This window comes from Hippocampus bargibanti, linkage group LG05, assembly GCF_051943395.1.
Source record: "Hippocampus bargibanti isolate YZ-2025 linkage group LG05, ASM5194339v1, whole genome shotgun sequence".
Taxonomy (NCBI): domain Eukaryota; kingdom Metazoa; phylum Chordata; class Actinopteri; order Syngnathiformes; family Syngnathidae; genus Hippocampus; species Hippocampus bargibanti.
The window spans coordinates 21,264,908-21,277,828 of NC_142738.1; the positions used below are offsets into that span (position 1 = coordinate 21,264,908).

The 12,921-nt window shown below is 43.9% G+C and overlaps 1 protein-coding gene across 1 annotated transcript in view; it reads right to left on the reverse strand.

Annotated features, from left to right (window-relative positions):
- Positions 1–1,533: 1,533 nt before the first annotated feature.
- The window catches only part of mrpl23 (mitochondrial ribosomal protein L23), an 86,093-nt gene continuing 74,705 nt past the window's right edge, over positions 1,534–12,921 (reverse strand). The window contains exon 5 of the mRNA XM_088997283.1: positions 1,534–2,219. Coding sequence (XP_088853409.1) covers positions 2,055–2,219 — 165 coding nt within the window. The 3' untranslated portion in view covers positions 1,534–2,054. The remainder of the gene's footprint in view (positions 2,220–12,921) is intronic.

A 12,921-nucleotide genomic window follows, 5' to 3' on the forward strand; every position in this document is an offset into this window, starting at 1 on the left:
CTTTGGTATGAGCCAGCGTTTTGTGGTGACGGCTGGGGGACACTTTAACTGTAACCTTGACCCGCAGGCATAATGGAGAATCTGAGCGGGCCTGGGAGCCCCCCCCCCCCCCCCCCATCCCCTTTATGGGCCTTTTTACCGTAAGAAAGCTTAGTCCTCCAGTGGTCCGATTCAATCATAGATCATTACTTTGTTAAAGGAGCTACGAGACCACGTTGGCACGTGTGCGCGCCAGTGCGTGTGGCAAGCAGCAGCTCGGAGAGACAGTTGTTGAGCACAGCGGTCATGAGAGATGAGGCGAGGAGAGCAAGAAAAAGCAAGCGCGCCGCTTTTGGGCAAGTGACTGTTTATTGCTTTTTTATTGCAACAAGCAGTAACAATTAGACATATTTTCTCAACTCATGGCAAGAAGTGCTATAACTAAATCATAAAACACTGCATGATGTTGCTTTGCTGAAACATCTCAAATGTAAATTGGTCAATTAATCCGAGGCAAACTCATAAAAAGAAAAGGATGTGGGTTGTCCCAGAGGTCTCTTCCAACTGGCTGAAAGTCAAAGCTGTTAGGAATACTATACCACTTCTATTCATGCCGTGTCGGAGGATGACCGTTGTTGACACAAATGCGGAAGAGGAACAAAGGTGGACAAATCCTGGAGTGAAAGCCAGTCATTGTTTGGTCTTGGACAAAAAAGAAATACAAAAATATATACACCCCAATAAAGGTGATTCCATATTGCGACCATAAAAAATTGCAAAAGACATTGAAGGAATCATGACAAAAGAAGGCCTTCATTCCTTCATCCCTAAAACATCAATTTAGCCTAAACAATCTCATGCTGGTAACACTATTAGCTCGTGATAATCTGTGCTAATATTCCTTACAGATCTGCTTACCCTTTGGCTTTGACATAATAGTGTTTCAGCCGCCAGGTCAAAGTGGAAGTGTAATTGTGGAACTGCAACCAGCCTCGCTGCCAGTCATTAGCTGAGCAACTCAGTGTTCTGTAACAGTGAGATGAAAGTGCAGAGCAGTTTGCCCTTGCATTTTCAGAAATAGACAGATAATAAAAGGTTATAGTTGGTTGTGTGAATGTTGCTGCTCGCATCTCGACTGGTACTCGTAAGAGGGATCACATAACTCCTACTCTGGCATCCCTTCACTGGCTCCGTATACATTTAATAGTTATTTTCAAGATCTTATTTGTTTTCAAATCTTTAAATGGCCGCGCTTCTCCTTACTCCTCCGAGCTCATCCACCCTTACACACCTTCCAGACGCCTCAGGTCAGCTCACCGGACATTATTCGATCAATGGGCAAGGAAGTTGTATTTATCCAAACATTAAAAAGTCAATTTTCAATATACAATACCTGTCTTACGGGTGGTTTCTATGATTTAAGCACGGTTCCAAAATGTTGTCCTCTGTATAATAATTCATCAAATTGATGGTAGCGCACCTTTGTGAGTTACACTATACTGTACATTAGCATTACATTAAACTCTGTGTGTGCCAGTCATGACAGGTGACAGCTTTGTTTTTATAAAGTTTAAAAATGACTTTATTGTGCTGACATGTTAACATGAACAAAGTTTCATTTCTCTTTACACTTGGCAGTAATGGTACAAATATTAACAGCTACGCAAGTGTTCATGTACAATTTTCAAGTTTGTTATTCCCTAAAAATGAGATTTCTGAGCAAACGGAATTTCGGGGAGAAAAGATGAAGCCCCGCCGAAGGAGGTGGGAGAAACAAAGTTTACGAGGAGGTCAACTAAGGTGATGGAGGTCCTGTAGGGTGGGATAGGTTTATGAAATATGGAGGCCGGGCAATTCGCCTCTTCCAAAGATTCTGTTCTCTGGTTACTGAGTTCTCAGTAACTCAGAACATGCACGCACACAAACCGAAGAACAGATGCAGACATGTGTGTTGGTGAGCTTTTTCTGCAGAAATAGAAATGGCACTTCTACAGTTGCTTCTTCTGGGTGTTTCAGCCAGCGAAACAGGCCCCCCACCCCACCATCACCCCCCCACACAGAGTAGGTGAGCCACCTCAGAGTCCGAACCACTCTGTTACCCCTCCTCTCCTCGGGTCAGGTTCCTGCCTCTGCTTCTCGTCCTCCATGAACTTCTCCTGCATCTCTTCCAGAGAACCCTCTGCTGGCGTGCTGGTCTTTGCTGGGAAGATATCAGGGAAGGCAAATGTTTGGCCTTCAGCCTGAAATGCAAAGTCAACAACAGAACAAATACATTATTGAAGAATGATCTCATACAAATGGTTTGAGGATAATAGGTACAGATACAATATTTGAGATTTGGAAAGTAGGACTTCACATTACCCCACGACATGATATTCTTCCGGTTTGGACAAATCCTCCGCTCTGCCTGACTCTCAATTTCTCTAACTCACTCCTGAATGTTATCTCCTGTCTCTCTCCATTTCTCAGGTCTTGATTTATTCAGAGGTAAAGGATGGTATCCATTATTTATTCCATACCAATCTCTAGCCATAGCTAATGCATCACTGGCCCACCAGTCTGTCAAGCTGGCGCGCAGTACAGTACGCAAGCGCGCATTCACTCACGCATATATGCAAACCCCCCCCCCCCCCCACACACACACACACACACACACACACACACACACACGCACACACACACACGCAGACACACACACCGGTGTGCGCAGGTCAGTGGGTGCAGCATGCACAAATCCAACACTGTCTATCCTTTTTCTCCTCTCCAATGGACACCTGGCAGAGCCTTTCAAGTGGAGCCAGACAGATTCTTGCAATCCTGAAATGACTCCACTGCATCCACAGCCAGATCGTAAGTAGCGATCACTGCTTGGATCAGTGCGAAAACCATTAATCATCATAACCCCCCCAAAAAAGTGATCTATAGCTGCAAACACTGTACTTCACACCGGCAACGACTTCCACTTGACAAATCTACTTTAATTATCTCAGTCCAAATCCATGAAGTAAATTGCCAGTGCTAAATCTATTTAAATATGTCAAGCATATAGTTTAGGTTCAATGAGAAGGAATGAAAGAATGGGTTGACTCTGATGTGAATGTTATATTGTCTGCTTCCAAGCCGCCCCCCCCCCCCCCACCCCAAATACCGGGAGAGACAAGCATTTCATTACCACATACTTTGGTTCGATTCCCGAGAGGCAGCCTGAAGTGGGCTTCCAAAACCTTTTAAAGTGGTAGAACGATGGGGGAGCTTACACTGGTACGATCATTGCATATTTACGCCGGTACACTGCATATGTGGCCAAGTGGAAGTCCATGTCGTGCACATGCTTCTTTCTCAATTGATATGAGACTAACAGACAGCGGCTGCTGGATTTACCTCAGCTGCTATCTGTGACTTGGTAAACCAACAACAGCGACTCAACTCTAAACGCAAATAATACACAAGTAGCATTTAACTATAATCAAGTCAGGGGGCAATAATTATTATAAGGGAAAAACAGCAGTCCAGGAAAAAAGCCAGGTTTTATCCGTTGAAATATGCATGTTTGAAACCAGTTTAATAAGATTCAACCTGAAAAAAAGTCCTTTGGCAAAGCCATTTCCCACATTCCTCCATTCTTAGGACCGGTAGATTACTTGGTACAAACATAACTAACACAAGTGGCAGTGTTGCAAGGTGAAACTGTGAAATATACAGTTACAAATACAGTTACTTTCAAAATCCATCCATCCATGCACACTTGTTTTTATTTTATTTTCAGAATTTTCATTTTAAAAAGCCACCCACATGTTGCGTTGATTGCCGATGACTTCAAACATGAAAGTCAAAGTCAGCTTTATGGTCAAATATGCTAATATGCATGACATACAGCACAGATAAAATGACTGTCCTCTCGGACTCAGCTTGCAAGGCACTTATGACTTTAACTAACACCATAAACACGAAAACGCCAACTTGCCGGGAGAGAGAGGGCATGCAGACAAATGCAAACATGCAGAGTAAGACTGAATTGAAGACTAACTCGATCATATGGGGGAAAAATAATTATGAATGTATTTTTGTTAATATGTTGCCTGCAAAAGCAACAAAAGGCCATATGAAACTCAGATTGAATTGAAAGCCCTCACATAGTAATAACTTTCACTGGCCTCATAACGTAATTACCGGTGGTTGAGAGCAGTTAAGGACACCCCAACAAAGACGAATCTGCTTTGGCGAGCACAAATAAAGCTCTGTGACCCTCACGTCCACACATTGGTGAGTCTAATTGTTGGCTGTGGTTCTCATCGTGATTGCGTATGCATGTTAAACCTTCGCCGGACATCTTGCTGCAGCCAGTCAGAAGGCTGCTGCTGTTTGAAAATATTCATCACATTACAGCACGACTTATCCTGTGGCCCCCTCGGCCTCCAAGTGCTCCCAGCGGAAACATTCTGTCGAGTGTGGCTGACTGCCTCACTCGCCTTGTGTAGTTGTCTGTGTGGACGAGAGGAATCATGAGCGTATGTGTGGTTGTGGTTGTGTGCGTGAGTGAGTGAGTGAGTGAGTGAGTAAATGGAGAAGACTGAAGGCAGGCCAAAAGGCAAAAGATTTTGAATTCAACTGAAAGAAGAGCTTTTTCCCCTCATGCCCCCTGCCAGCATCTTCACCAAGCTCTCAATTGAATCAAGCTGCCACCGTGGAATACTGGGACAAGGCCCCTTCTCCGAATCATGTAACTAAACCCCTCTTTAGCACATGAACAACCCATTACACCCACAGTTTGCCTCAATTGGAAAGAGGTTAGTCTCAAATACCAATGTGTGTTTGTTGCCTTGCGGTGTCTATTTAAAGCTTGCCATGCTCTGTCAAGTGAGGTCGGGTCATCGAGCGTACGGGAAAAATGAGTGACGATCAAAACAGCCAGTGAACAAACATTTGACAGATGTGAAAAACAGTGGTTCTGAACTGTATACTGTATTTTCCGTTGTATAATGCCCACCAGACTACAAGCGCACCTTCAATGAATGACATGTTTTAAAACGTTTTCCATAAATGAGGCAGACCACATTATAAGGCGCTACTTCTTCTAGAGGGTGAAATGGAGTGACAGTACGGTGATCCCTCGGTTTACGAACCCCTTGGCTTACAAACTTTCCGGTTTACGAACGTTTAATTTATGAACATTTTATCTTGGCACACGAACTATTTTTCGGGATACACACGGAGCTGCCACAATGAGTAATGTGTCGTTCGCGAACAAGCCCGTTCTAACAACAAAATGGCAGCCGACTATTCACGGCCCCCAGTCTTTGGTTAAAGCCACGTGATTGGTCAAGAATGCAGCAGTAATGGGAGGTGGGGTTTACAGACAGAGAGAGAGTGAAGCCGTTCTCCAAAAATAAAATGGCTGCCGACTTTTTTGTCCTCTATTCCCCGGCCCCAGTTTTCGGTTAAAGCCACATGATTGGTCAAGAACGCAGCAGTGAGGGAAGGTGGTTTAAAAATTTAAAAAAGAGACAGGCAGATGACATTAAGAGTTTCAACCTTGATAGTTCAAAGGCAGAGTGTAGACTGCAAGGTTAAAATATCCCATCAATCAGGCTCCACAAACAACCCGCACAAGCCATCTGTACACTTGATGCAAAAAGCTATAAATCCAGCTAAACAGAACACAATTGATGAGGAACTAGATAAAATGATCGCAGAGAAACCACCTACAAAGGATCATTCCTCAAGATGGTAAAAGAAGAAGGTCACGTTCCTCATCAAGTGTTTAATGCTGAGGAAACCGGCCACTCCATTCCATCAAGCCATCAAATACCATCACAAAGGTAAATAAAACCACTTTGTTATGCAGTACAGTTTATTATTTTAATTATAATACCATAGCACATTTATTATATAAGACATTTTAAGGCATTGAAAATAAGAAAGTAGAAAATTAGCAAGGCAAGACGTATTGGCGTGACATCACGAACAAGGGGGACCTTCTGAAACTGAAATTTTCTCAGATCATTTTGAAATAGTTTTGGGTGACTAAGTCATTTTTATTGATGTTTTTCATTCGACTAAAAATATCAGCCTGCGTGTTTTGGGTATTTTAGATGCTATAAAACGTTTTTCTGATGTCAGTTAGGAAACAAAAAAATGGTGTCGGTTGTCCTTTAAGTGACAAACTAAAGAAGTGTGTACAACTATGTCAGCCTGGGGAATCCTGCTGCATAGTCCACATACATGCATTACATACATACACAAGCACACACACACACACACACGCAGACACACAGTTGTGCAGTGTGATTAACTGTTCCATAGGAAAAACATGGTTCTTTAAAATCGTTTCAGTAAATGTTAATATTTAGCACAAAGAAGACAGATCCACAATTAGTTGGTAATGAGATAATTAAATGGGGAAAATAGGACAAAAGAAATCAAAGGAATGTAGATTAATCACAAGTAATTGTGATCTTAACTATGGATTTATAAATTTGATCGAGATTAAAACATTTAATAGTTTGACACAATCAATCAATCAATCAACCTACCTACCTATCTTGATGGAGAGATTTTATTAAAGAGCAAAGAAAATGCTGCATGTCCGTTAGGCTTGAAATGCACGCGAAATCAATATGACGAAAATGTGTGAAGGGTGAGCCTTCTATTATTCATAGGATGAGATTTAAGTATGAAATATGGAGACTCGGGAGCTCTTACTTGATGTGTTAATCTGCCCCTGATGAAATTAAATACAAAATTAATAAATAAATGAATCAATTAAAATAAGAGGAGGCTGCCTTGTATGTATCTTTTGCACTTTTTGTCAGAATAGAACATTGAGGCACAGTCAAATAATGTGAATACAAAAGGTTGATTCAAACAGCTGCTTTGAGAAAAAAAATCTGAAAAATGCAACACCGGTATTAACATCAGTATCGGTTAATTGCAATTGAGCTAGAAGAGGTCATGACCAGGGCATTACCTACATTTTTATATCCCAACAGGAACATTGTCAAACGTCTTGAATAAATCATTCCAGCCCCATGTTTATGAAAAAAAACCTGACATCTGCTAAAACACTTGAGATGAAATGGTGACATGGGCTCAGAAAATCTAAGACAAAATGCGCCAAGAGCTTGATAACAACCTTTTATTCGTGGGGTTTCAAAATTGCGAAGCATTTGTTGAGCTCAATCAGATGCGAATGAGCGGAGGGTTACGCACTCCGCCTTCTTGGGTAACTGCACATGACCAGATTTTCTAACGAAAGGAACTCACTGAGGTCAGAGGGTTTAAAAAAGAAAAAAATGAGGTTTTAAACAGTCTGATAATGTGACTGACTCGACATCAATTGTTCAGGAGCGATAATCCAAAAGCCTCTTGAGAGAGAAATTGCATCCCTGAGGCAGTTCATTAAATCAGGCCTTTAACTCTGACCATATCAGCAGAGTGAAACAGAGGTGTTGTCTTAACACAGTTAGGAATCTCTTGAAGCAGCCGGTCTTATGGCCCTGGTGGCTGTGTGGTGGGGTGCACATTTTGACAGATGACGGGAGTGTGCGCAGTGCTTGCCGTGTTTGTGTGTGTGTGTGTGTGTGTGTGTGTGTGTGTGTGTGTGTGTGTGTGTGTGTGTGTGTGATGTGTGTGTGTGAGTGAGAGCACCAGAAGGTATGCAAGTTGTGGTTTTATGCCGTTTTCACCACACGGTAGCGGAGTGGTGGACTACGGAAGGAGACCACAACAGTGAGGTCACAGGGAGTGGAGCCGGGAGCGACCCCAGTCTCAATCGGTGTATGCAGTACTGTTTATGTCTCTGCGTGCGTGTGTGTGTGTGTGTGTGTGTGTGTGTGTGTGTGTGTGTGTGTGTGTGTGTGTGTGTGTTTGTACGGCTATACTTGTGAGGTCCACAATGATTTTATACCATACGTAGTGAGGACATTTTTGACTTGTGAGGACCGTTAGGTCGGTCCTCACAAGTTTTTCATTGAAAAGGCTTCTAGAAGGTCTAATATGCATCTCTCAAAGCTGCTCACCGTCAGAATAACTTAGCCTGTGACTGTAAAGTGTCCTTGAGAGTTTTGAAAGGTGCTCATAACTTAAATATATTTTTATGATTATTTTCAGGGAGGTCCTCACAAACGCATCAACATTCATTTTGTGTGTGTATTTTTATTTCACTTGGATACACACACTTTGGACTCTCTACCGCCATCTTTTGGATTTTTAGATATTTATGTTCCAGCAAAATTCAAACTGGAGAAAACAGTCTCATGGGGTTATTAGAAAGTAAAACTGATTCATTTTCATTACATGTAATATTTGTCTAAGTTTAATTAATTTTTTAACAAAACATAATGTTCTGAAATAGAAGTCGTTTTGTGAACCCAACATTGGAATATGGCCTCAGACCCATCCAAAATTATACCTTAAGTCAAACCACTGAAAAAAATACATTGAATGAACAGGTTTAAAAAATTAGATAGAGTGGAGAAATTTACATTTGCTTCATGTTCATTCCATGAATGACATACTGAGCAAAGTTTATGTTGTCATTTTATAACTCCACATTTGTAATTAGAAGTGTACATTTCTAACAGTAAGGTAAGACCTATGTGAGTATTTTACTGGGTTTTATATTCTGATGTATGAGTGATGGAACTATTATTTACTCTTATATTTAGGGCATCAGTCTCATCTTTTGCAAAATACATACAAGGACAGAGGTGGCAGAATAAATGTGTACTCAACTGTCTTGTTACTTTTAAAAAACATCACAGAAAAAAGGGGCACTTGAGTAAAAGTAAATACATACATCGTGAAAGAAGCACAAGGACTGAGTCATTGGTAAGTAACTTCTTGTTTGTATTCAAATTAGCACATTAAACAGAAATAGTAAAGTGATATTCTATTTCAAAAGTTGTCCCTGGGTGCGAGTGCGGATGGACCTTAAAGCAATAAGTTAAATAAATAAATAAATAAATAAATAACTAAATAAATAAATAAATAAATAAATAAATAAATAAATAAATGGATGTGTGGGGCGTGTGGGTCGATGGATGATGAATGAATGAAGTGACAGCTGTAAGCATATTTACACCCTTTGGCGGTCCCAATGATGATCATGTAGTTCTCTTGGTCAACAAGATTGGGGCCAGAGTTGAGGGAGCATTTGCTGACATGTTCAGTTGGGTCTTCTGCGGGTTAAAAAAAATATATATAAGCGAGAAAGTTGTGATGAGATTAACATGATAAATAGCACAATACGTAATAATACGTTTCAAAATTGTACAGATGACGGCTGAAGAAACCTTCTCATCGATGGACCACTCCTGTACGACAGAGCTTACACAGACGTAATAATACGTAATAAGTAAAGTGGTTAACCACCTCTCCCAGAACACACAATAATATATTTTGGCTGTTAAAAGAATAATTTGCACGTTTCAAGCAGCATGTGTGTGTGGTACTTGTCGAGCCATTCAAAATGAAATAAAGACTTACCTTCAAGATATGCAAGAGGGCCTCACCTGCATTTCCCAGCTTCTGCAAAGGTGCAACAGCTGATGGTAACAACCCTGGCAAAAACAGCATATTCAGATGTTGGGGGAGGAGAAGAAAAACTATTTGAACTATATCATGTTAGTCCTACATAAGCATGATTTGTGCCAAACAGCAATACAGACCATTACTGGATGAACTGCATTTTTTTATCAAGACATTACGACTTTCTTATGACAGTACAGTATATATAACCCGACTGCACTCAAATAAATACTGATATATTTATTCACAATGAATGTCTTTTGTGGTGGTTTTAAATTGATTTAGCAGTTTTCATAAGCTAGAGTGCCTGACAAAAGTCTTGCTGCTTATCCAAGTTGTAGGAACAACAAATAAGAACTTGACTTGGAGTTCATCAATTGGAATCACAAATGGCTTATATGAAAGGCAATGCACATTATATCAAAATAAAGTTTTGGACAGAAAGGTCAGATTTTGCTTGGACAAAAGTCTTGTCGCATACAAAAATAATGTAGAAATTATACATATATTTCATTTTGAATACACAAATATGCTACAATAACGTCAGAACATAAAGTCTTGATGCATTAGAAAAAGAATTCATATTGTGTATGGCTCTTGTGAGCTTGGAGGACTGCATACATACGTCTCGGCAAGGACTCAATTAATTTATTGATGAAGTCATCTGGAATGGCAAACAAAACAGTCTTGCAGGACTCCCAGAGTTCATCAAGATTCTTCGGTTTCATCTTCCAAGCTTTCTTCTTCATCTTACCCCAGACATGTTCAATAACATTCATGTCTGGTGACTGGGCTGGCCAATCCTGGAGCACCTTGACCTTCGCTTTCAGGAACTTTGATGTGGATGAGAAGGAGCACTGTTGCAGAATTTGCCCTCTCTTGCAGTTTGGAATGTAACGAGCAGCAAGAATTTCTTGATTCTTCATGCACACCCCCATACTGGATGTAACCCCAAACCATGATTTTTCCTCCACCAAACGACTGTTTTCTAGGTGAATCTTGGATCTAAAGAGTTTGATGTTTCTCTTTATTTGTAAGTAGGTTCGTTGTGAGATCTCCCAGGCAGGTGACATGCAGAGATTGATCATGGTGTGGAGTCGAGCAAGTCGTGCTGTCAAACTCTGTGCGATGCTGAGCAGGTGTCTGCGAGCTGCATGTGTCTGGGTCTGAGAATGTTCTTCTTGTTGCCAGTCAGCGAGTTTAGTGGCAGGGCAGCCTCGGCACAGTTCGGGATGAAGCGGCGGTAGAAATTTACCATCCCGAGGAATTGTTGTAATTGGGTTACCGTCTCGGGTGTGGGAAAGTCACGGATAGCCTGCACCTTGCCAGGTAGAGGACGTACTCCTTTGCCATCGACTAGGTGGCCGAGGAACTTGATCTTGGGTTGCCCAGAAACGCACTTGTCGGAGGTGACGACCAGGCCGTGCTCGTCCAGACGCTTGAAGACCGTTTTCAGGTGCTGCAGGTGCTCCTCTTGGGAGTCGCTGGCGATGAGGATGTCGTCGATGTAGGCACAGCAGAAGTCAAGACCGCGGAGGACAGAGTCGATGAAGCATTGAAAAGTCTGAGAGGCGTTCCGGAGGCCGAATGGCATGCGCAAGAACTCCAACGAGCCAAATGGGGTGGTGACGGCCGTCTTCGACACATCCTCTTTCGCGACAGGGATGTGGTGGTAGGCTCTTACCAGATCGACGGTGGAGAACACTGTTTGTCCGTGGAGGAAGGACACGCAGTCGTGGATGTGAGGAAGAGGGTAGCGGTCAGGAACTGTGACAAAATTCAGCGCACGGTAGTCACCGCGGGGACGCCAGTCGCCCACCTTCGCCATGGGGACCATGTGCAGCAGGGAGGCCCATTTACTGTCCGATGGACGGATAATACCGAGCTGAAGCATGTGGTTGAATTCGGCTTCAGCAATCCGTTGTTTCACTGGGGCAAGGCGGCGAAAGCGTTGAAACTTCGCGGGACCAGCGGTCACCATGTGGTGAACAATGACGGGGGCAGGTAGGGTCGTCCGACTGGTGTTGGTTAGGTCGGTTGCGGCTTGGGCTGCACTCTCGAATGGTGATTACGGCAGCGTTCTCGACTGTGGCTGTATTCCCGGATTTCGGTTCGCAGGGCACGCATCTCGTCGATGAGCAGTTGGAGAGCATCAGTCGAGGGCCCTGGCGTCGGAGGAAGCTGCATGGCAGAAACGGTAGGCTGCCGCGCGTACGCCTCTGCAACTTTGTCGGCGAGGGCGACCAACTCCTGCAAGGTGGAGTCAGGTGGTGTTGTTGCCAGGACTGCTTGGATCATCGGGGGCAGCTTCTCTATGAAGATGTTCCGCAGGAAAAAACGAGCCGGATGCGCTCAGAAGAGCCGTTAGGAGGTGAGCCGTTCTGGGAGGTGCACACGTCTGCAGCTCCGGGTCGTTCGGCCACACGGAAAGGCCAGGTACGAAGAAGGTCGATCACCAGACATGGGGGGCATTGACATTTGAGTCAGTCGATGGAGACTGTATCCTCGCGGCCGTTGATTTGAATCCAGAACGTCTTCTCACCACGGGAGAGGACGGAATACGGGCCAACGTAAGGGGGCTGGAGGGGCTTGCGCACCCGATCACACCGCATGAAGACATGCGTACATGTCTGGAGTGCGGGATCCACCTGCGTCGGTCGGTACGATGTTCGCGGCGGCCAGGGCCGCAGAGCCAGCGCAAACTGCCGGAGGCGGGTGAGCAGATCATTGACGTCGATAGTCGTTGCGTCGGTCAGGTTGAGCAGCTCACCAGGCAGTTGTAAACTGGCGCCATATACCAGCTCCGCTGGAGTCGAGTTGATGTCGGGTTTTAGCGTGGAGCGGATGCCCAGCAACACTGGAGGCAGGTTATCCACCCAGTGTTCGGCATTGTCGGAAGACATCAGGGAGGCCTTCAGTTGGTGATGGAAGCGCTCAACCATGCCGTTCGCAGCTGGGTGGTAGGCCGTCGTCCGGTGTCTTTCATATCCCAGAAACTTGCACAGCTTGCCAAATAGTGCAGACTCGAACTGGGCTCCACGATCGGTGGTGATGGACTTCAGTGATCCAAAGCGGGCGACCCAGTGTTGGAGGAAGGCACCGACAACAGCTTCGAACCCGCAGTCGGACAAGGGAAGGGCTTCGCACCATCGGGTGAAACGGTCAATGCAAGTCAACAAGTACCGGAAGCCACGGGAGGGGGGAAGGAGTCCGACAAGATCTATGTGGACTTGACTGAACCGGCCGTTCGGCGTGTCAAAAATTCCCACGGGTGACTTCGTATGGCGCTGGTCCTTTGAGCGTTGGCATCGTAGACAGCCGCGCACCCAGTCTCGCGCATCCCTCTGCAGTCCTTTCCAGGAAAACCTTTTCGCCAGCAACTTGGTCGTACCACAAATTCCAGGATGAGAGAGA